The sequence below is a fragment of the Venturia canescens genome, chromosome 1 (genome assembly GCF_019457755.1).
Source record: "Venturia canescens isolate UGA chromosome 1, ASM1945775v1, whole genome shotgun sequence".
In the NCBI taxonomy this organism is placed as follows: Eukaryota; Metazoa; Arthropoda; class Insecta; order Hymenoptera; family Ichneumonidae; genus Venturia; species Venturia canescens.
Window position 1 is genome coordinate 32,767,437 of NC_057421.1, and position 21,729 is coordinate 32,789,165.

Here is a 21,729-nt window from a genome sequence, read left to right on the forward strand (position 1 = left end):
GTGGTTAAATTCTATGTATAATAAGGCTTGCATTTTAATCTTCAGCGAATTCAATTGACTGCAACAACACCGACGAATTCTGCAGTGCGGTTGGAAACGGGTGCCGTGGAATTTCAGCTTTCAAATCGAGTACAAAACGTCTCGGGCGCAACTCAACCAAACCCATACATGAAATTATTCGGCAAAGCACAAGTAGACATAAATCTTTCGCTAGGACAATTGTTGAAGAATGTCATGTTCGAAGAAGCCGAGCCGGAGTTTCAACAATTTGCCTTTTTCAATACACGGATTGGTCTTCGCAACGCATTTCAAGAAGAAATGGCCCAGGGTGACGATAAAGAAGTTGTCCTGATAACTCTTAAACGCCCCTTGATATATATTCAGCCCATGGCCGTGGATAAGGCTATTCTTGTTTGGTTGAATTACAAGAATGCATACGAATATTGGAATGAAAAACGGGCGAATTTGAACAAGGAAGTTTTGACCGCAACCCAGCAAGTTTTTGAGAAAGTTCCGTTCGGTCAATTGACAAGTCAACTTAGCGCTCCACATTTAGGCACTTTGTTCCTACAACTGACAATTGATGACATAGGCATTTGCATACCCTTGAATCCTCTACCACCAAAAAATTGGGGACTCAATCGTGGCTTGTACGACAGTGAATCGCGTGGTGCGGTTGTAATTACGCTGGAGAATACGAGTATCTCAGCATGCAGCAGCGGGGGTCTCGTTAGCAAAGGAAGGTCAGAGAAGCAGCAAGCTTTTTCAATGTAGACTGTATTTTTTGCCGAAATTGCTGAAACATTTTTACTTTAGCTTGTAATTATCGGATGTATAATTTGTATGATGAATATTTCAGTTTCGTTGGGCTGTGTCTGAGATTTGCAGAAGATTTTGAGACGTCTTTGGACGATTGGAAGCCAGATATGTCAGACACCAGTATAATGAATCTTTGCGTTGTTTCCGAAGGGACTTACGAAGTTTGTAGTAGAACCGTCGCCCAGAAACAAGACAAATCAGGTAATTTTTTCGTCGATTGTTAGCTCGTTATTGCTACAGTATTTTTTTCCTCAAAACTTCATACTACTCCGGACGACCAAATGAGACTCCAAATTTAACCAATTTTTAACGATATCTGTTTTTTAGATAACGCCAAATGGTTGTTGAACGTCCAATGGCAAATGGAGGGCGTAGATATTCATCTGGACGTAAGCGTGGGACAACAACTTTCTGCACTCGGTCACACTCTGACGATGTTGACCGGTTCGGAAGAAGACGATGCCAATGCATCGGCTGATTATGACAGCGACGATGCTGATAACCCTGACAACGGCGGTAGTCAGGTTAAGAGAAAAGTATGGTTTATATTCCTTTTTTTTTGTTGCTTCGTCCAACTTCGTGTATGTGTGTGTGTGTGTGTGAAATATTTTGAACAGTCTGAATACTGGTAAAGTATTTATAATTAATATTCTTTTACACTACTTTAAAGCAATTAATGCACCGCTTACATTTGATCGACAAAATCATTAAATTCTTTGAGTTGTATTTATTTCCATATTTATCAAAAACAATTGACTTTTAATTGGCAATTCCGTAGTAATAAAAAAACAATGATGCAGTTCAGTCCCTCCCACTTTTTGTTTCATCAGTTGATTGTAAATCGAAAGATGCCGTTAGCTCGTACCGTTTTTATTTGAAACGAAAATTTATGTCTTTAACCAGTAAAATCTTTATCCCCCTATTCCAACTGTTGTTCCTTAAATTATTTTTTCAAGTAAACAGATTTAAAGCATTTCCTGTATTTATTCATCTCTATTATTATTTAGACCATCGACCGGTTTTCACGATAACGAAATATTGTGTTTCTTTAACAGGAAAGTATATTGATTAAAAAATCGAAAAATTGGACTGACAGTCTGCCAGCTTTCGTCTTTGATCCGTCGTTAGATGCGAAAAAACGTTCTAAGCTGATAGAAAAAGAGATGAACGAACAAGCCAAAATAATCAATGACTTAAGATCCCTGGGTGCTTCGCACGGAACTATCGAACAAGAAATGAAACGTTTGCACGAACTCGAAACAATGGTTTTCAAAGATTTCAGAAGGTAACGCATTATTTTCAACTTTTTCTATTATATTGCTCTTTAAGCCATCCTGTATTCGCAATGTATTTTCCGGTTACAGAGACATGATACAAAAATTACGAATGCAATCCGTCAAAGCTTCGGGAATCAAAGGGAAACTTGGCTTGGGGAGTAAAACTCATGCTTATCGGTCACGATCATTCATCGTTCCATCGCCGACTCCAGAACATCAATTAGAAAGTCCCGAAGACATGAACACCGAAATTAACTCAGCAAATTCTGCGAGCTACGAGAGCAGTCCGAGAAGCGGACCAAGCCGGTAAATGATAAAGATAAATGTGATTGGTAGTATTTTCACAATATTCAATTGTCTAACTTAAACAACGGCTAAATTAGTTAATTCAATTATTCGTGAACCAGACGACTGCGATTCACGACATTATTCGAAGTTTTTAATCAAGTTAAAAAAATTTTATTCGAGAATTAAGATATTTCAAGATGAAAGCTTTTTTTTCGTTAAAATGGCAAAAAAATGGTTCAATGGCTATCGAAGTTTTGAATACAAAAGTAAGTACTAATCGATTATAGGTCGGCTTCATTACGGGTACGCGGACTCGGTGGACCAAGAGTAACTTTTAGCGATACTCATACAATGTGTCGACAGTCTTCGTTACCGAGTGCCGGGTCGGAGCTAAGTTTGCCGGAGGGTGATTTAGAATGGCCGAACACCATTGAAATCGAAGGCGAACAAGTTGAGTTAAGAAAGAAGCATCGTGACACCAGCTGCACTTCCAGTTACGACAGCATGGAAGGAAGGTAAAAAATATTTGAACTACTACATTCATAGATCGAATCGCATCTGATGAAACCAATGTTGTTGCTCTTTGTTAGACGAGAGATTTTTGTAATTATTAAGGAAAATCAGTTTCATTTGTTTGATGCACGTTACAATTTAGGTGAAACGAAAAAATTTTTAGTTCGTGGTATGAAAAATAATAATCTTTATAATATTTTCTACGCGAATAGTGCACCTCTTCTCGACTCTTATGGACGAGAACAAACTTCAACAACGTCTTCGCCTCATATGGCGTTTCAAAAACCCCAGGAACCAAATATCGACTTTGAACTTGACGTGAAAGTTTTCATGAACAGTGGCAAATGTGTTTTGCATACCAAGGATCCAGGTCGTGAAGATGAACTGAAATTGTAAGGATATTATTTTATCACTAGATAAGACTTGATTTTATCATTGATTAAGTCCTATTATCATATTTCAACTCCAAAATATCATAATTGCGTTGATTGTAATAAATTATCACCAGAATGAGTAGGATGAAGAAGGAACGTTCTTGCTCTGGTGGGACTTTCGAATTTCAACCCAGCAGCCCGAGTAGTAGTAGAAAACATCTCAGCAGCAAAGAGAAATCATCGAGCACGAGTGCATCGCGACTTCGCTATCTTCAACACTCGACTGTGCCACTCGTCGATCTGACAATTTTCCACATACCAGGACTTGACGTCAAGGTTAATAGAAAAAAGTCCTAACTGCGATTCATCGTAATTTTTCTACGAAGAGCATGCTTTGGTTCGACAGAAGAAAATCTTTGGATTAAAAAAAAAGTCTCTGAGTTTGATTGAAATATCTGAACAATCGGACCTTCTAAATCCGAAAAAATCGAAATCGAGCGATCCATTATGAAATGCTTTTTTCTAATGAGATATAAATTTGAGTTCTCTTAGATAAATATTTTTCTGTTTTGTAGGTGCACTACGAGTCGAAAACTTTACCGGAAGAATCGATTTCACCACGTATATCAACCGACAATAATCTTCTTAATCCAATGTCGATAAATCTGCGTAAACCAAGCACGAAAAAAGCAAGTTTATTTGCTTGGATGACTCTTCAAAGTATTCCTGAAGAAACTATAATAAGTCCACATATATTGGAATTTTTCGAACAAACTCTTGAACCGATACCAAGTAAGACAAATTTTCACGGTGGGGGACAAACGAATACGGTATTTCCCATGGAAAGTACAGAAACATCGTCGTGGGCTGCAACAGCTGCAAGTGGAAATTACGTTTATGCGAGCTTTCCCGTCGACGTTATCGTATACTTTCATATGCAACCGTCCACTTTCAGGTAAAATCTCATTTTCAGCAAAATATACAACTTCTTTTGAAACATATTGAACGTACAATATTATTGTTTTTTGAAATAATCTCATCAGAGGAACAAAAATGATACGAATTTCACCTTTTTATGCGTTTCTTAAAGATTCTCCTGTTTACCGGTTTCTCGTGTGGAGTGTATGCTCCAGTTGCCGTCACTGGACATTGTTTTTTCGTCGAAACGAGCAGAGGAAGATCTAACTGAATTTCGTGAATTCAAAGCAACGGCGGCACAATCAACCGGTAAAGAGGGCGGTTCAGCGATTGGTGGGCTTTCGGTGACCGGATGTTTAGCTGATTTTTCCATCTACATATTCCACCCATACGGTGGTGGGAAAAAATCTGGTTTGAAAGAAGCGCAGTGGTCACCCTTGTCGGATAGCGAGAGAAAAGATTCCCTCAGTATAAACGTCGAGTTCGTAAAGTTTCATCTTTCTCGCAGCCGCAAATTAAATTTTCAGAACGAACAGCTCAAAAAAGGCGTCGACACGAGCCGTGCAGTCATCAGATTTTCTAGTAACTAATTAAAGAATATTTTATTCGCAATTTGATAAATCCAATAGACAAATTTTCCTTCATTTTACAAGAATGTAATAACTCAATTTTCTTTTAGCTATAATCGATATCGGCTCTGCCTCCTTTAAATACGACATGCGACGGTTGACAGAAATTTTGGCATTCCCGAAAGCGTGGTATCGTCGCAGCATAGTCAGACGATTATTTTTGGGAGATTTGAGTTCGGGTCTTGCCTATTCCGAGGGTGACTTTACGCCGCCGCTCAATCAAGAAGAAGCAGTGATGGGTAGTTCGCTTTTGAAACATTACGAGAGACACGGTGCGGAAGCATTGTCGAAAAGTGCTCCGGAACGAAGTCCGACGTTAAATAGAGACAAATTGAGATTGAGTTTGGAGAGTGATATGCCGAGGCAAACTCGATTGAAAGGTTTGTCGCGTCAATAAATATTCATCCCTCATTTATAATAACAACAGTGACTATTGGGTACATTAAATTATTAACCACTCAGATATAGGACGAGGCTGGAGTTTTACGTCCGAGAAGCAAACAGCTTCAGAAATGAAAATGCGAGAGTCCACAGCTTGGGAAACGCTCGTTCTCTTTGCGGTGAATTTCACACGTTTGAATGTACACATGAACATGGGCAATGTAATGGGAAACGTGGTATGGATGACAAAAGATTTTCGTTCCGATGGTCGTCTCTCGATCGGCAGTACAGGGCACAAAAATTTGTATATTGGCGTTGGACTCGGAGGCTCAAGTCTCGATGCGAAGAGTGGAATCGTTGGTGGTACTATTGAGCTCAGTAAAATCGACACTTACAGTAAGTATTTAGACTGGCATATAAAATTTGTCATTTTATTGTAACGTTGTTAAAAATTCGATGAATTAGAAACCCATGTTGAAATTGGTTTTTCATTTTAATTCAGTACATATCCGTGAAGAGCCTGGCACCGAACCCGATCACACACTCGGTCTGAAACTCTTCGCTCTTGAATTACGTCTGGACTACATGGGAACAAGTGTTTTGATGTCGCGAGTTTCGTCACTGGACGTGACCTTACGGGACGAATGGAAAATCAACCGTAACAACAGCGGCGATGCTTTCATGCCAACGAGAAGACCCGCGATAATATTCATGCACGGTGATCTTAGCTGGGACCAATTACAAATCATGATTAGCAAATCCACAACCGCAGATTTGCTGAAAATGTTTTACAAACTCGACGAGTTTTTCAGCCAACAATTCAAAAGCAGTAAAAGAGTTTTCAGCTCCCTGCAACCCAGACATCAACGTGTTAATAATACTAGTCTCAAGAAAAAGCAACAGAAGAAAAGATCAACTATGGAAGGTGAAGATTATTTTCATTTTATATTTATAGGATTTTCATATGGGTAATGTGTTTTTAACATCATCAAATATTTCAGACGCTGATAATCTTTCAGACTGGTGTTTGTTTGCAAAACTTTTCATCATTAAATTTGTCTTGTGTTTAAAAAAAAAATATATTTGCAGTTTCACATCGAAATTTTATCAGCTCATTAGCTGATATTTCCCAAATCAATATTTCCCAAACAAAAACAAGATATTAGTATTAATGTAAAAATGGAATCGTTCAATTTATTGTCTTTATTAATAGGACCATGGACAATCAATCAAACCGCAATATCCGACGCTCGCCATCATCGACACTGGCAACGTGTCCTGGCGCAAGTTGCGGGTTTACAATTAGGCAGCTTAAAATTTGCACTTCCAACGAATGGCACCGTTCTCGGCGGTACCATGGAATTGCACGGATGCAATATAAGTCTTGCTTGTTTCCATGGTATCAACTTTAAGAGCAAAAGTTGGGCGCTGTTCTCCCTTAAAGAACCATGTATCAGCTTCGCGACTGAGGCCCAAGAAATACCAAGCGTTGAATGTAAGTTTCAAAAAAATACGTCAAAGAAACATTAAAAATTCTTGTACGCATTTTTTCAACGAACGCAACCCTTCTCCGACGTTGTTCAGTTGCCAACGGTTCATTCGCACAACGAACATAATCAAATATCCAGCAGCGAACGAATCTGAAAAAATTCACTAGATTTTTGTATGATCGTCTACCGAAAATTCCCATATTTTTCTATTTCAAAATCGGTAGCAACTTATGGCATTTTGAAATTGAGTTAGGATTTTTTTATTTTAAAAATCAGACGCTTTGTTTATTTGAATCTTTCTCTGAATTACTTTGTACCATAGCTCCCAACACCTGTGACGTCCACGTGGTTCAAACGTTGACGATCAGTCTCGGTCAACAGCAGGAACAACACGCAAGACATCATTCAATGGCGACGGTGTGTCGTCTGAGTCGCAGCCATATTTTTCCACCTCAATTCAAATCGCTGCAGGAATGGTTCCACTACGCCTTCGCCAACAGCGAAATAGACGGTAATTTTTTCTTTTTCTCCGTACACATTTGGTAATTTATAATTTTGTAACATCTTTTGATTTTCAATTTTATTGTCCCTCTGTAGTGGATCGATTTCCATGCGTTGAGCGTGATCGAATGGAAACTGCAACAGACGGCGCGAGCGCGAGTCGTGGTCGAAGCACTTCTACGACGACGGGGAAACTGCAGGATCATTCGCATACGAGAGAAGTTATTTTTGCGTTACCATCGTTGCAACTGCATTTGAAAACGGAGCATCTCCAAACGGCCAAAACTCCTGATGTAATAGGTAAGTTGAGTAAAGTATTCAGTTATTTGCAAATATGGAAGACACCCTCAATATATTGACGATAAGTGTTTGCCCGTTATCGAAAATCGCAATCGAAAGCGTGGATAATTTATATAAGTGCCTAACTACTGAAATATAAATGACAAAGTGTGTAACTTCGTTATTTCGTCAGAGAAACTGAAAACATTTTGAAACAAAACTGCTATGAAACAGGTCCAATCGGAAGTTCAAAATATTCAAGCAACGTCTCATACATTCCTCAAAATAGAGAAAACTATTGTTGTAAATGAGGTCTATTTATGGGGACTTTGGTCACTTTGGTAAACTAGTCCCCACGAATTCGAGTGCGATTAAATATCAATTCAGCGATTCAAGACTGAAATCGACCAGTAGCACACTTTATCAATTGATTTCGATTGGCCATTTGGATACACGACAGTTTTAATGTTGCATCTCAGGTTGCTATCATAATTCAATGTTGATATAAATGTCACCTGTGTATAATTATCTGTAAGTAATATAGGACAGTTCTGTCCGTTCAAATTAATTTATTGATAATCCTTGATGTCAAACGCAAATAAATGGTATTTGACGCACCATTCGATAAATTGTTTTGAGAAAATAACTACCATTTATTTTCATACAATAATTAAAAAACAATTTGTTAAGACGAAGAATAGCAGTACAGCCATTTTTCATCAACAAGATGAATATAGTCCGATTATTTATTTAAGCAAAATAATTATATCGAATGGTATTATGCATATTTCATGCTTGAAACTACAAATGGATAATTATTGTAGCACTACTTTGGCTTTTGTGTATATTTCTCATAACCGTAATTCACGTCTCTTTTGTACTCTGCAATTCTCTTCTCTGTCCCGTTTTTTTTAGGCCTGCCTAAACATATTTTATATAGTAAGTACGGAGCGACAACATTATTTCGCCTGTTCTCGTATAATTCGATTTTTTTTTTTCCATTATTTCCTAATTTCTTCGGACCTTGAGATTTTCATTTTGACTGCTGCTGTTGAGAAAAGAAATCAATTTTATTGCTCTGATGATGCATGGAATATAGCTCAATGGGTCGATCCACGATAATATTAAGCAGTTCACGAGATTATTATTAATAATAATAATAATGATTATTATTATTATTATTTAGGTGAAAAGCCATTAGTCGAATGCAGCTTTATAACGGAATTCGAGGACCACATATTTGTGACTGTTGACGCTGAAGCGTTTTTCTTCTTGCACGACCTCATTACCTCGTACGTCAAGGAGAAAGAAAGAGTGGTAAGAGCATAGGAAAGATGATAAAAAACATACAGAACGAATCCGTTGAAAAATTCTTGATTTTGTGGTGTTTTCCTATCAGCATGCAATGCAAAATTTCGGTGCAAGGGCACACAGCCCGGATCCGCAAGAGAAGAGAGGACCGAACGCGAGCACCTCGAGCGCATCGAGCGGAAACACGAGCTTTATGTCTGAAGATGAACGGAAGAGAAAACAATTCGATCCAGCTGAAATGTTCATCAAGGATTGGCGATCTTACAGATGCAAAACATGGCATCTGGAACCAACCGTGAGGTAAAAAATGTTGTTTGTGCTATCCCAAAATACTCGATGATCAAAGCATATTTTCTATTTTATTGAGAAAATTGATTATGGCTCACTTCATTGGGACAAAAAAGATTCTCGAATCCAAATCAGATCCGATTCAAGAGCTTGCACTGTTGTGAAAATCATGAAACAATGATTTTCTAATACGAAGGTACAAAACTGAAATCCAATCGATCTTGCTTTTATTTTTTTACAACCTCTCGGTACGAAGATTATTGATTTCTTCGAGTCTTCACAGTTGTGCGGGCCACGAATAAAATGGGATATTAATCATTGTACATTTTATATTTTATAAAATACGTGAATAGTAATGTGTAATGTGTGTAACATCTAAATAAGAAAAACATTAAAAAAGTATTTCTTGTAAATCGGTTTCAGGTTGCTCTCTTGGGCCGGTCAGAGCATAGAGCCTTACGGAATAGATTATATTCTTCAGAAGTTAGGCTTTTCCCACGCTCGTACAACAATACCAAAATGGACGCAACGTGGATTTATGGATCCTTTGGACAAAGTCCTGGCCGTTCTTATGTTAAGAATGGTTCTGGCGGTGAGGGAGGAACCTCAAGACGAGAAAGAGCACAGGAGAGAAAAATAAGACATTTTTTTCACAGTGTTTTTTCGGTGTCGCGTTTCATTCGCCAAGCAACGATGCAAATGTCTATAGTCCAAATATACACAACACATGCATATATACGTATACAATATATTTATATGCGCACGTGTTTGTGTCTGTACAATTAGTTGAATTTTAAGTGGCATTAACAATGTATGAAGAATTCGCGAACGGTTATCTTGTATTCGCAAATAATTCGATATGAGAAAATTGATCTCATTGTTCATGGAATATTCGCAAGATTAATGTACCAAATAAGTATGTCGATCATTTAGAAATTTCATACTGGAAACGAGAATATTAGAAATAATTTGTAAAGAAAAAATGTGAAAGAAAAATTAGTGTTGCATAATAATGCAAAAGAAAAAACAACCCGAACGAGGATCAGAAACGAACAAAATCCGTTGTTTAGTTTTTTTTTTTTTTTTTTTTTTCATTTTTATTATCATGCGGATAATTTCAATCGTCATAGTAGTCAGCTATAGTCGACCTTTGCAACGCTGATCATGGTTGTACAACTCGATTTTTTTATCTTGTGCTTCAATCGCGTTCATTTTGTACCTGTATGCGCTTCAAACGGAATTATCCTTATTACTCTATCATATAATTTATCTAAGCATAATAATCGTACCCATAAGTTCGGTGAATATGGTACACATTTTTTTACATATATACATATACATGTAGTATGAGAAATTTGAAATCGACGTTTCGCTTTATATTCGTTGAAACTTGTTTATTCCTTGTAGTCCCACCGATGAGTCTTTTTGTAATTTTTCTTCCGCTTCTTTGGTTTTATCATGTAATACTGTTTTTCCTGGTCTTTTGATTTTTATCTCGTCTCGTTGCGCTCTCGACAACGAGGCAGGCTCTTCTGTCTCAGCCCATTTTTTCGTGAAAAAGAATGAAATAATAAGAAACACATGCTTACAAATATTCCTGTTATCACACCTATAGAGACTAAAGACGAAAAAACAAATGGTCACAACAAAACAGTCCGTCGCTTATCAAACTAAAAGATGTATAAATTGTAATTTTTAATCTTATTTATAATAGAAATCAAACGTGAGCTGTTTATATACTATATATAGGTGAATGTTTATCATTTATTTCTGTGATCAGATAATCACCGTGATTTACAGCGATTACGGAGATATATACTAGGGAAATTTGTTGATGGATATTGTATTTGAAATGAAAAATATTTTTTTCGCCATTGGCACTGAAGAAATAATCACATACGCTGAGAAAAAGTGACAAGAATGGTAAACACTCAAAGTTTGAGATTATCGTCAATTAATTAATTTTCATTTATTTCTGTGATCAGTTAATCACCGTGATTGGCGCGATTACGAGTGTAATAGGAAAATTTGTTAATAAATATATGCAAATGAAATATTTTTGTTTCATTCGATTCTGCAAAGGTATCATTTTTCCACGGTTATACACAATCAAAGTTTCTAAAAATAGTATATTACACACCTAGGGAGGGAAAATAGACTACTTCAAACCGCGGGCAGAATTGTCACCCGAGCCGAAGGCGAGGGTGATAAGCACGCGGTTTGAGGTGGTCTAATTTCACTCCCGTGGAGTGTATACGATTTTTCTGTCCGACGCAGGCGGAATGCGGCAACTTCGGCCCGCGCAGCGGGCCGAAAGTTGCCACTTTCCGCCCGGAGGGCTGAAAAAACGTTTTTCAAAGTCGTTTTCAGAAAAGACTGGGAAAGCGCATTTGAAAAATTTCTTATTTAGTGGAACAATATTTTTTTGAAATGCATTTTTAAAAGGCTCCAGTTTTTAAATGCATATTGAAAATAACTTATACGATGACACCCAAAAATACCGAAATTTCATATCACACAAATTTGTAAATTTTATTTCTCGAAGGATGGAAAAAAATGAAAGCATAGATTTCGATTATATTACTCTCAGTCAGCAATTTCGAAAACTGGCGTTTTTCCCTCGCTTTCTGTTACACGGTTGAAGAAATTCTTTTCTTTTATCAGAGAAAGAGAGAGAGAACAAAGTGCAACTTATTTTTCTCGAAATCTATCAAGAATGTCCCGAGCAGTCCTGAGTACTAATCTCGCTCGCACTCGCGCAACTAATAGCATCTTCGTTGCTAGTAGTGAATGACGTCAAAAATTCAAAATTATTCGGTCAAGTTCACGAAGGTCGAGTTTTCGTATTCTTTCTTTTTCCTTTTCTGTCAATCTTTTGAAGTTCAGTAAAATTCCACCACGTGCGCTGCTATCGTGGTCGTGTTCGTTCTTCGTTCACACAAAGTTCACAACACAAACCACACATAGTTCAGTGCTGCCATTCCAAAAGAGAAGAGAGTGATTTGTATGATTTGTATTTTCAATTTTAATTGATTCCGAGATCTCGTCAAGAAAAAATTGGGTAAAGTAAAATATTCAATAGATTTTTACGCATTCATCATTCGATGTAATGGAAGCACGAACGTGCTTTATTATTATTTGATAAGTAACAGCTCGTATAAACTTTGCAAACGCAGACAATTTTCATCAGAACATCCGAACCTCAGGTTATGCATGAATTCTTATGTGCTTTTTTGCTTTACATCGATCTCTTGCCATATTGTTGATGAATGCACGATAATTTGTTTATTCGGTAATGTCGTTCGTTCAATTATCAAACGTGACGTGCATTTCATCAATGTACAGCACCAACGACTTCCTTCCACTTGTCCTAAACTCATAGCTTTAAAACAAATATATTCACGAAATTCACTATACCAACTCACCTCATATGTTCTAAAACTCGTGCGGACTATCTGTTGCACAATAGATGCAATATAATTACGACTTTTAAATTTCGTTACCTTTGTCAACGCGTCAAATCGTATTTTTAAAGTTTTTGTTAATGTTTATGTAATTCGCGACTAGATTTTTCAACTTACTTCATTTACACTAAAAACTGTTGACTATGCAATGACACAGGATAAAACGTTTTTCACAAAATTAGTCCTTCCTTATCTTGGCATTACATCTTTTTCTATGTGATATAATGTGATTAACTGATAGATGGAATATATGTCACAAAATTTGAAGGAAAAATTTTGAATAATTTGATGGAATAACAAGTATGGAATGAAAATTGCAATGAGAAAGAAATTCATTTTATCGAGCCATCCAAATTTTTTATGTCAAGATACTTTTTTCTTTGAAACATCAAATTTTTTATCACTTGAAACAAAACTAATTGAAATAAGCCTCAAATGTTTGATACACTGAGAGCACAAAATAAAACTGCAGAGTTTTTGGGAGGTTGGAAATCACCACCACTTTACTACATCTTCATCAACTTCGTTAGTCCATCGGGCTACGAAAAGTTAAATGATTTTTTCCAAAATTTTGTTTTACGCAATGCCATACAGCTACTTACAAATATGAATCGGTATAAGAAAACATGCTAGTGAAAGTTTGAATAAGTAACATTAGACACAATAGCAGAGAAAAAACAAGAAAAAAAATTTGCATATCTGACAATTTTATTTTTCTGATGACACAGTTGACTTATCAAGAAAAAAGGTGAAAACGAAACCAATTTATCTGGGGGCAAGAAAAAACGATCAGGCCAGGATGGCCACCTGGGACGGATCTGAACAGGCCGGTCCGTCAGATGATGCCAACTTCTATCTATTGGCGCACGCGTTAAACGCGGCTGCGAATCCCAGAACGTGGGACTATTACTCAACATCTGAGAATATTGAATATTCTCAGAATTCCCTCGGGATATATGCTCGAAATAATCTACCTAATATGGAGATGAATCAAGGATTTCAGGGCAGCGGGACTTATCACGAGTCCATGGGGTATGGTACAGGAATGCATGAGAACTCGGCATCAACAGTTGACAATAGGAATTATTTTTTTGAGAACAATCAGCAGTCGCAAAAACTCCCATCATACAGTAATCAACTTATAAATTACGCCCATGATGAAGGAAACACGTCGAATGTACGATATCCAAGTCAAAATCGCGACATGGGTATAGCCGAATATTCGAATTTGCACGCGAGTGCAAATGAATTCGTACCAACGATATCGTCAAAAAACCCACAGAAAAACTCATCTTCGACTTATAATGGTAGCGAAGTTCAGTACAACGATTATTCAAACGAGAATTCACAGAATTCCTCATCTCATATATTCTTCAGCGATAATAGAAATCGTGCAAACGAACGACGTTATGATAATGCGAGAAGTAACAATTCTTATCGAGGCGTGTACAAGCCTCAACGCGGCCGTAATTACGATCCAAATTATGGTGGGGGCTCGAGAGGCAACTGTGATTTAATGACAATGAATCAAGAATCTTCATCGATCGGTGGTGTACAGTCGGAGGATAACGCTTATCGTACTAGCGTAAAAAATCCAAGAGCCCGCAATCAACAAAATAGATTCACTAATGACAGATATTCCAATAATCGTCAGCAACGTGAGAGCAACGATAAATCAAGGCCAGACAGACGAAAACTGCAAGTTGATACTTGGCAGAACCCTAGCGAGCCTTATCGTGATTCTAGAGCGGGTAACGAGGATGTTCGCGATAATCATACCGTTTCTAATAACCGTGGGAAATGGGGAAGAAACGACAGGAGATATCAGAATGATAGATATTCCGGAAATATACGTCAACAGAACGATAAACCTTACCAATCTTCCAATGATTATGAAGAACAACAGAATTTCGAGCCGTCAATTACCTCAGGTAATTTTTCGACCGGGACGAGACGCGAAATTCTTCACAATCGTGAAACCGAGAGACCGTATAGAAATGAGAGAGCACGTGGAAGGCAACGAGATACTTCTACGAATTTCGATTCTACTAGACTTTCTTATTACGATCAAGAGGGAGAAAATCATGAAAAAGATGCTAATAATAAATTCGATAGATCGAGAGATGATAATAAAAAAACAAGGGAACTCCGAGAAGAGGAAAATCAGAGCTGGAGACAAAAGGACAAGGCACCAATCAAGGGTGGTGGAATGGCGAAAAAGTACAGCAAGAAAATCGAATTTGGTAAATACGCCTCATCTGTTTGTTTCGATATATTTATACTATACATACTATTATGACCACTCATAATCTTATAATTCTGTAATTTATTTAATCGTTCACAGATGATGATGCCAGTCAGAGAGAACGATTGACCGAGCTATTGAATCAAGGACATTTGGAGTGCCTCATTTGCTGCGACTTTATAAGGCAAAACGATCCGGTTTGGTCCTGCACCAACTGCCATCATGTGCTACATCTGAAATGCTTAAAGAAGTGGGCTCACTCATCGCAAGGCGGTTCGTTTGAGTTTTTTTCCTATTCACTTCATTATATTCATCGTGATTGCATGCTCTTGTTAACATTATATCAGATGAGACATAATGAAAAATGATTGATTTTGTTCGATTCTTGTGTAACGTACGAGACATGTGATACGAAGCGGATTTGAAAAAATAAAATCTTGATCAAATTACCAAAATTAGGACATTTTATGGAAGCATTTGAAATTGGTTTAAAACACTTGAAAAAGTTCTCCATTCGCATGAAATTCAAACGACAGAAATTCATTCTCCGTATTTTTCCTTTATTTTGTGATTCGTTGAGAAAAGAGTAGGATAAATCGTTTTCATCGCACATCAAACTATTTCTGTTACAGAAAACGGTTGGCGATGCCCAGCTTGTCAAAACGTGAGTTTGACGGTGCCCGAGGTTTGTTATTGTTTCTGTGGCAAAGCCCGCGCTCCTGAATGGAATCGTCGCGACGTTGCTCACTCTTGTGGTGAAATTTGCGGCCGAACAAGAGCCAAAAATAATTGTGTTCATAAGTGCACCTTGCTTTGCCATCCAGGTGCATGTCCCGAGTGCATTGCCATGGTAACAAGAAATTGTGGCTGTGAAAAAACTTCTCAGAGCCTCAAATGCAGTACAATGACTCTGGTTGTTTGCGATGCCGTTTGCGAAAAAAAACTCAATTGTCGCATACACAATTGTGAAAAAAAATGTCATCATGGCGATTGCGGCCCTTGCGAAAAAAAGTTGCATCAAGGTGCGTTGTTTTCTTATACTTTATTCGTTCTAATTTCATTTCCAATGATTCTTTCCTTCATTCAATTTCTTAAACGCCTTTCAATACTTTATTTTAATACGACAGAATAAGTATACCGTTTGAAATTTACACAAAATGCACTCAATTCAATGTGATATCCAAATTCATCAATGTACTCTTCATTAATTTAAAAATTGTGGTCATGATATGCATTACGTAAAACACCAGTATTTTTCAACTAATTTTATATTTTACTAAAATGCTTCTACAGTCTGCCATTGCGGAAAGCATGAGCGCGATGTCACGTGTGACGCAGACTTACCAGAGACCTACAGTTGCACAGAGGTTTGCGACAAATTGCTCGAATGCGGTAATCATCGTTGTGAAGAAATTTGCCATCCGGGTAGCTGCGATGCTTGTACGTTGCAACCGGCAATGGTGACGCATTGTTGTTGCGGTCAAACACCGCTCACCGTCGAACGGAAATCTTGCCTCGATTCTATTCCGACGTGTGACAAAGTGTGTTCGAAACAATTGAAATGTGGCCAACCTAGTAAGTTTGAAATATTTCCTATTGATAAATCCAGATGAAAGATCGGTAAACATTTCTCTACCTTTTTATCAACAGGTGATCCCCATACATGCAAAGTAGACTGCCACCCCGGAGATTGTCCGGAATGTGAATTAACAACAAAAGTTCGATGTCGTTGCGGAAATATGGATCGCGAGATCGCCTGTAAAGAGCTACGCACGAAAGCCGATGATGCTCGTTGCGAAAAAAAATGCACGAAAAAACGTTCTTGTGGCAAGCACAAGTGCAATCAGCTTTGTTGCATCGATATCGAGCATATTTGCCCGATGCCGTGCTCCAAAACTCTCAATTGTGGTAGACACAGATGCCAATTAAGTTGTCACAAAGGTAAGTCAACTCTTATAAGTCCAAATGGGCATAATTATGCGAATTTTTGCAGCCGTTGTGACTATTAAAAAATAGTGTCTGCAAGTTTGAAAAAAAAAATTCATGATTTTATTCTTACCAGTCCTAATTCTAAAATATTCTTTAGATATTAACCTTGGCAATACTGCACATTACATTTTCTTGTCGCATAACAGAATCTCGAAATTAAACACATTCATATAGAAATAACATAACTTCAGATCCCTCTCTTTCCATTTTCAAAACGCTTCTACATTCCTATCTGTTTGAAATTGAAGGAAGTGTCCTGTCTTGAGTTTTTTTTTTTTTTTTTTGAATTGATTGTGTTCTGGTCATCTCATGTCTCTTCGCCTATCACCTATACTGTCTAACAGCTGTCTCACAGCATTCTTAAGTGTTCTATCATGAAGAAAACGTTTTATTTTATTTTATTTTATTTATATGCTATTTAAGTTGACCCCTTACTTACTTATTTACTTATTTATTTATATTCGTGTCACGGACAATATGGATTTTAGGTTTATTCGTTTATTAACCTTTTTGATGAGTTTCTGTGTTTATTGTACTTGACTTTCTTAACTGCGTATTTTTATTTTTATTATCATTTTCTTTTTTTTCTTACATTTTCTGTTATCACTATAAATATCATTATAACTGCGTTACGATGATATCTCATAGGTCTTTATCTGCTTATATATTCTATTATATCTGTTTCTTCTAATTTATATTATATGCTATTTCTGTTATTTTTAATTTTAATTTTATTTTATTATAATTTGTAAATGAGATTACATCTAGCCTTTTTGGCTCATTATATATTTTCATTGGCCCTATGGATAAATTCTTCAATCAAGTAAATAATCAATCAATCAATTAATCTTTTAATTTTTTGCTCTAATTTTTCTTGGAAGCAGTATCTGAAAGATTATTCGTTTATTGCTTTAAAAAGTTTGACATATACTGTGGAAGATTCGAAAAATGTTAAAACATTGAAGAAAAATTTTATAGCGCTCTAAAAACTTACTAAACGCGTCTCATCTAAAGACCAAACATAATATTGGATCATTTGTCGAACAATATTTTGTTTGAAAAATAAATTGATAACCTTTATCAATTATTTTCGATGATGAATGAATGAAATTCAAGCAATGTAATTTTTAACTGTTGACTAATGAATGAATATTGTGTTATAGGCAGATGTCAGCCTTGTCAAGAAATGAGTTTTGACGAGTTGCACTGCGAGTGCGGTGCGTCAGTAATTTATCCGCCGGTACCTTGCGGCACAAGAAAACCGACGTGCAACCGTCCTTGTACTCGTCAACATTCATGTGGTCACGAGGTTCTTCACAATTGTCACAGCAATCTAACTTGCCCACCTTGTACCGTACTCACTCAACGATGGTGTTACGGCAAGCATGAAATAAGAAAAGCGGTACCTTGCCACGTCAATGAAATATCATGTGGCTTACCATGCAACAAACCAATCTCGTGCGGAAGACACAAGTGCATAACACTCTGTCATCCTGGTCCTTGTGAAAAATCCGGTCAAGTTTGTGTACAGCCGTGCACAACAGCACGCGAAATGTGCGGTCATATTTGTGCTGCTCCGTGCCACGAAGGCAAATGCCCAGACACGCCTTGTAAAGAAATGGTCAAGGTATCCGAACACTCTGCTTTTATTTCTTCATTGGTTATCTTTCTTCTATTTTTTCTAGATTTCATATCACATCATAAATTTCATATGGGAAATTTACAAATCTCTCAATTGACTTACTTGTTTGGTTCCAATGATTTATTTTTTTCACATATTGCTTCGTTAAACCTGCAGATCCTTCGTTTTTATACTTTGCGTATAAACTTTTTGGCTGTAAAATATAAATTTGAATTCAAAACCTCTTTGCTTAGGTCTCTTTACTACATTCAAAGTGCGTAAATGTCATATCTCACAATATGCGTTTTCAAAATGTTTTCAAAAATGATTTATTTCCATTTTCATAGAAATTTGTTTAAGACAAGATGGGAAGAAATGTTAAATTTCCTGAACGACCGTTTGTTTCATGATTTTCAGGTCACTTGTAACTGTGGGAACAGAACGATGACCCGAGCGTGTGCTGAAAATGCCCGTGAATTTCAGAGAATAGCAAGCGGAATATTAGCTAGTAAAATGGCTGATATGCAACTCGGGCATTCGGTTGATCTTGAAGAAGTTTTTGGTCAAGGTGCTAAAAAGCAAAATCAATTGAAGACACTTGAGTGTAACGATGAGTGCAAGATAATAGCGAGAAATCGTAGAATAGCGCTTGGTTTGCAAATAGTGAATCCAGATGTAAGTGGCAAACTCATGCCACGCTATACCGAAACAATGAAACAATGGGCAAAGAAAGATCCGCACTTCTGTCAAATGGTTCATGATAAACTGACCGAACTCGTACAATTGGCAAAAACATCGAAGCACAAATCACGGAGTTATTCTTTCGACAGTATGAATCGTGATAAACGTAATTTTATACATGAATCCTGTGAACATTTCGGTTGTGAAAGCCAGGCTTACGATCAGGAACCCAAGCGTAATGTTGTTGCTACTGCGGTCAAAGATAAGGTGAAATATTACAACTCACTGCATAGATAATTACAGATATTGAAAAACAATCTACGTGTTAATAAATTGTTTATTTTTATCTTGCTCCAATAGCACATATATTTATGACTTCATAAAAAAATTGCATTTCTTATTAATATAGCTGTGCTATATATTAATATAGTTTAATAGTTGACTTTTCAACAAGTCTATAGCAAGACAACTCATTTAATAAGGTTGTAAAAAACATTGAGTACAATGATATGAGTAAAAATTACAGAGGTTAAATTCAACGTAATTTCAGATATTTGGGGTAACTAAGGGATTTTTTCCTTGTTTTTTTTTTTGTTACAGTGTTGGTTGCCAAGTTATAGCTTATTAGAAATTGTGCAACGAGAAAACGGTCAGCGCAAGGTGCCACGACCAATGCTCAATTCGTCGAAACCAAAATCAACTTTACGGTAAGCGTATCCACGAATCAATGTAAAGATTACGAACAATAAAATTAGTAACTGTTATTCTTATACAGATTATCGGAAGTTCTATCGTCAACTGCCAGGGCAAGTCAGAAGTTAAAGCCTGTCGCATCCACGTCCTCGAAGTCTCCAGAGCCCGAAATAGACTATTTTGATTTTCCTAATGGAAAAGCTGGTAAATGAGTCAACATTTAACCGATTTTAACGACGTCATGAAGAAAACTTTCGTCTCACGCTACTTGCCTCGTAAAGTTAACTCGTAAAGCTCGTTTTTTTCCTCCATCCGGGGATAGAATCCAAGCCGCGTCTTAAATGCATCTGTCGTTCCGTGAGTTTTCAATCCATTTTCACATGTATGTATATATGTATAAAATGACCACTTATCCGCTCTGGTGGTATTGTCATACAAATGTATATGTATATACATATGTACATGGCGTCGGGATGGTGAGATCCAAAACGTGGCCTCAAAATGCTGTTGATTCAATCACCGATAAACGAATTCCACGTATCGTGTACCTTAAAACAACAGTGAACAGATGAACGAATTAACAGTTCCACATTCTTGCTAAAATAATATACAGACAAAGGAAACAATTGGAGTAAAACCGATAAGATCACCAATTCAATTTCGTTATCGCACCATATTCTTTTTATTTATATTTTGGGTAAAAAATCGTGGATAGGATCGAATGCATATTCATCTATTTAATAAATAACTTAAAAAGGCAAAGTTCAGTTAAATTGATAAAAATAAATCTAATTTTAGCGACTGTTTTCGATCCATATAAACAGATCATTTTGAAGCTTACAAAAGATGCTTTCTATGAAAAGACCGAAATATTGATTTTTCATGAAAAAAATACATTCCGGAGGATTTTAAACAAATTCACGCCAAAGTTCATCATCGTTCAGTGTAACAAACTTTTGTTTTATGATTGTATTAAAACAATCAAGAATTCCTTTATTCTCCTTTTCAAATATGTTTCACATAAATTTTTCTTTTTTTCTTTACGGAACCACGCAAGTAATACTTGAGCACGTACTTCCTCAATTTTGAGTTTTGGATAAAAATGAGGCATTCCACTTTCGGCGCCAATGGAATGTTCGGGGTTTTCAAAAATGTTTTGTCAAAAACAATATTTGCATATGAATAAAATGATCATGTCAAATGTGCGACGAATCCTCCGGGCAAATTTGAAAAGATGTGATTTTTCTCAGCAGAGAAAAAATATGACAAACAAATACTCTTGTTCGGCGATTTCATTCCATACTTTCGTATTTTCTTTCAATAGATGTTCATTCGATTTTTTCCATTTAACATATATTTCATGTAATAAATTCTTCAGCATGTGCATAATGAATTTTTTTCCAACCATCATCTTTCTAGAATTTTCTAATACATGGACGTGATTACCATTGTGTTCCGTAACGGATGTCCGAAATTCGCATCACTTTTCCTCGTGCATATTTCTTCAAATAAAACGAAAAATACCATGAACGTTTCACGGTACAACCAAAGCGCTTCAGTTTTAAGAGGGGCAATTTCAGACTAAATAACGAGTTGCATTACCGCGTTTTCGATGAGATTTTCTTATCAGAGCTTCCCGTCGTTGTAACCAGTATCTTGAGATTTCTCATTTCACGATGCTCCACATTCTCTATTTCGTTAAACTGATTGGTAACGACGCAACGTGATGGAATATAATAAATCAACTGGACAAAAATATCTTGTCGTTTTTAATCAATTACCGAGGAATAATGACGTTTTTCCTACCTTAAAAATAGAAAATATAACTTCTATCGTCAATCCAAATTTCATCTCACTCTTGGGTGACCCATGGAATACTTCACTTACCCGAAATGATTGTTGAAAATCTTCAACGGTTCAAATGCAAAAAATTAAAGGATTCTCAGGATGTTCTATGGCCACTTCATT

At 36.7% G+C, this 21,729-nt stretch overlaps 2 protein-coding genes across 12 annotated transcripts in view; both read left to right on the forward strand.

Annotated features, from left to right (window-relative positions):
- tweek (transmembrane protein KIAA1109 homolog tweek) overlaps positions 1-11,122 on the forward strand; it is a 34,917-nt gene extending 23,795 nt beyond the window's left edge. For 6 of the 11 annotated variants that reach the window (XM_043415975.1, XM_043415290.1, XM_043415770.1 and 3 more), the window contains 20 exons: positions 46-743; positions 860-1,020; positions 1,147-1,355; positions 1,875-2,104; positions 2,184-2,402; positions 2,672-2,899; positions 3,110-3,289; positions 3,406-3,607; positions 3,847-4,226; positions 4,362-4,771; positions 4,869-5,198; positions 5,281-5,595; positions 5,702-6,124; positions 6,413-6,694; positions 7,012-7,200; positions 7,287-7,490; positions 8,385-8,408; positions 8,656-8,786; positions 8,869-9,080; positions 9,492-11,122. In XM_043415975.1, coding sequence (XP_043271910.1) covers positions 46-743; positions 860-1,020; positions 1,147-1,355; positions 1,875-2,104; positions 2,184-2,402; positions 2,672-2,899; positions 3,110-3,289; positions 3,406-3,607; positions 3,847-4,226; positions 4,362-4,771; positions 4,869-5,198; positions 5,281-5,595; positions 5,702-6,124; positions 6,413-6,694; positions 7,012-7,200; positions 7,287-7,490; positions 8,385-8,408; positions 8,656-8,786; positions 8,869-9,080; positions 9,492-9,708 — 5,244 coding nt within the window. In that variant the 3' untranslated portion in view covers positions 9,709-11,122. The remainder of the gene's footprint in view (positions 1-45; positions 744-859; positions 1,021-1,146; positions 1,356-1,874; positions 2,105-2,183; positions 2,403-2,671; positions 2,900-3,109; positions 3,290-3,405; positions 3,608-3,846; positions 4,227-4,361; positions 4,772-4,868; positions 5,199-5,280; positions 5,596-5,701; positions 6,125-6,412; positions 6,695-7,011; positions 7,201-7,286; positions 7,491-8,384; positions 8,409-8,655; positions 8,787-8,868; positions 9,081-9,491) is intronic. The other 5 variants (XM_043415598.1, XM_043415839.1, XM_043415684.1 and 2 more) reach the window with 2 other exon arrangements.
- An 877-nt stretch (positions 11,123-11,999) lies between these two features.
- Positions 12,000-21,519, forward strand: LOC122413868 (nuclear transcription factor, X-box binding stc). Its single transcript, XM_043424510.1, has 10 exons — positions 12,000-12,129; positions 13,261-14,775; positions 14,877-15,050; positions 15,410-15,799; positions 16,071-16,352; positions 16,428-16,718; positions 17,930-18,393; positions 18,805-19,335; positions 19,669-19,775; positions 19,844-21,519. The coding sequence occupies exons 2-10, from the start codon at positions 13,332-13,334 to the stop codon at positions 19,971-19,973; spliced, it is 3,813 nt and encodes a 1,270-aa protein (XP_043280445.1). The 5' UTR covers positions 12,000-12,129; positions 13,261-13,331; the 3' UTR covers positions 19,974-21,519.
- The last annotated feature ends 210 nt before the right edge of the window (positions 21,520-21,729 follow it).

Excerpts from the sequence above, each read along its gene's own strand:
- LOC122413868 (XM_043424510.1), top strand. The coding sequence starts at position 13,332 with ATGGCCACCTGGGACGGATCTGAACAGGCCGGTCCGTCAGATGATGCC. Across the intron at positions 15,800-16,070 it reads CGAAAAAAAGTTGCATCAAG|TCTGCCATTGCGGAAAGCAT; the intron begins GTGCGTTGTTTT and ends ATGCTTCTACAG. Across the intron at positions 19,336-19,668 it reads CTACTGCGGTCAAAGATAAG|TGTTGGTTGCCAAGTTATAG; the intron begins GTGAAATATTAC and ends TTTTTGTTACAG.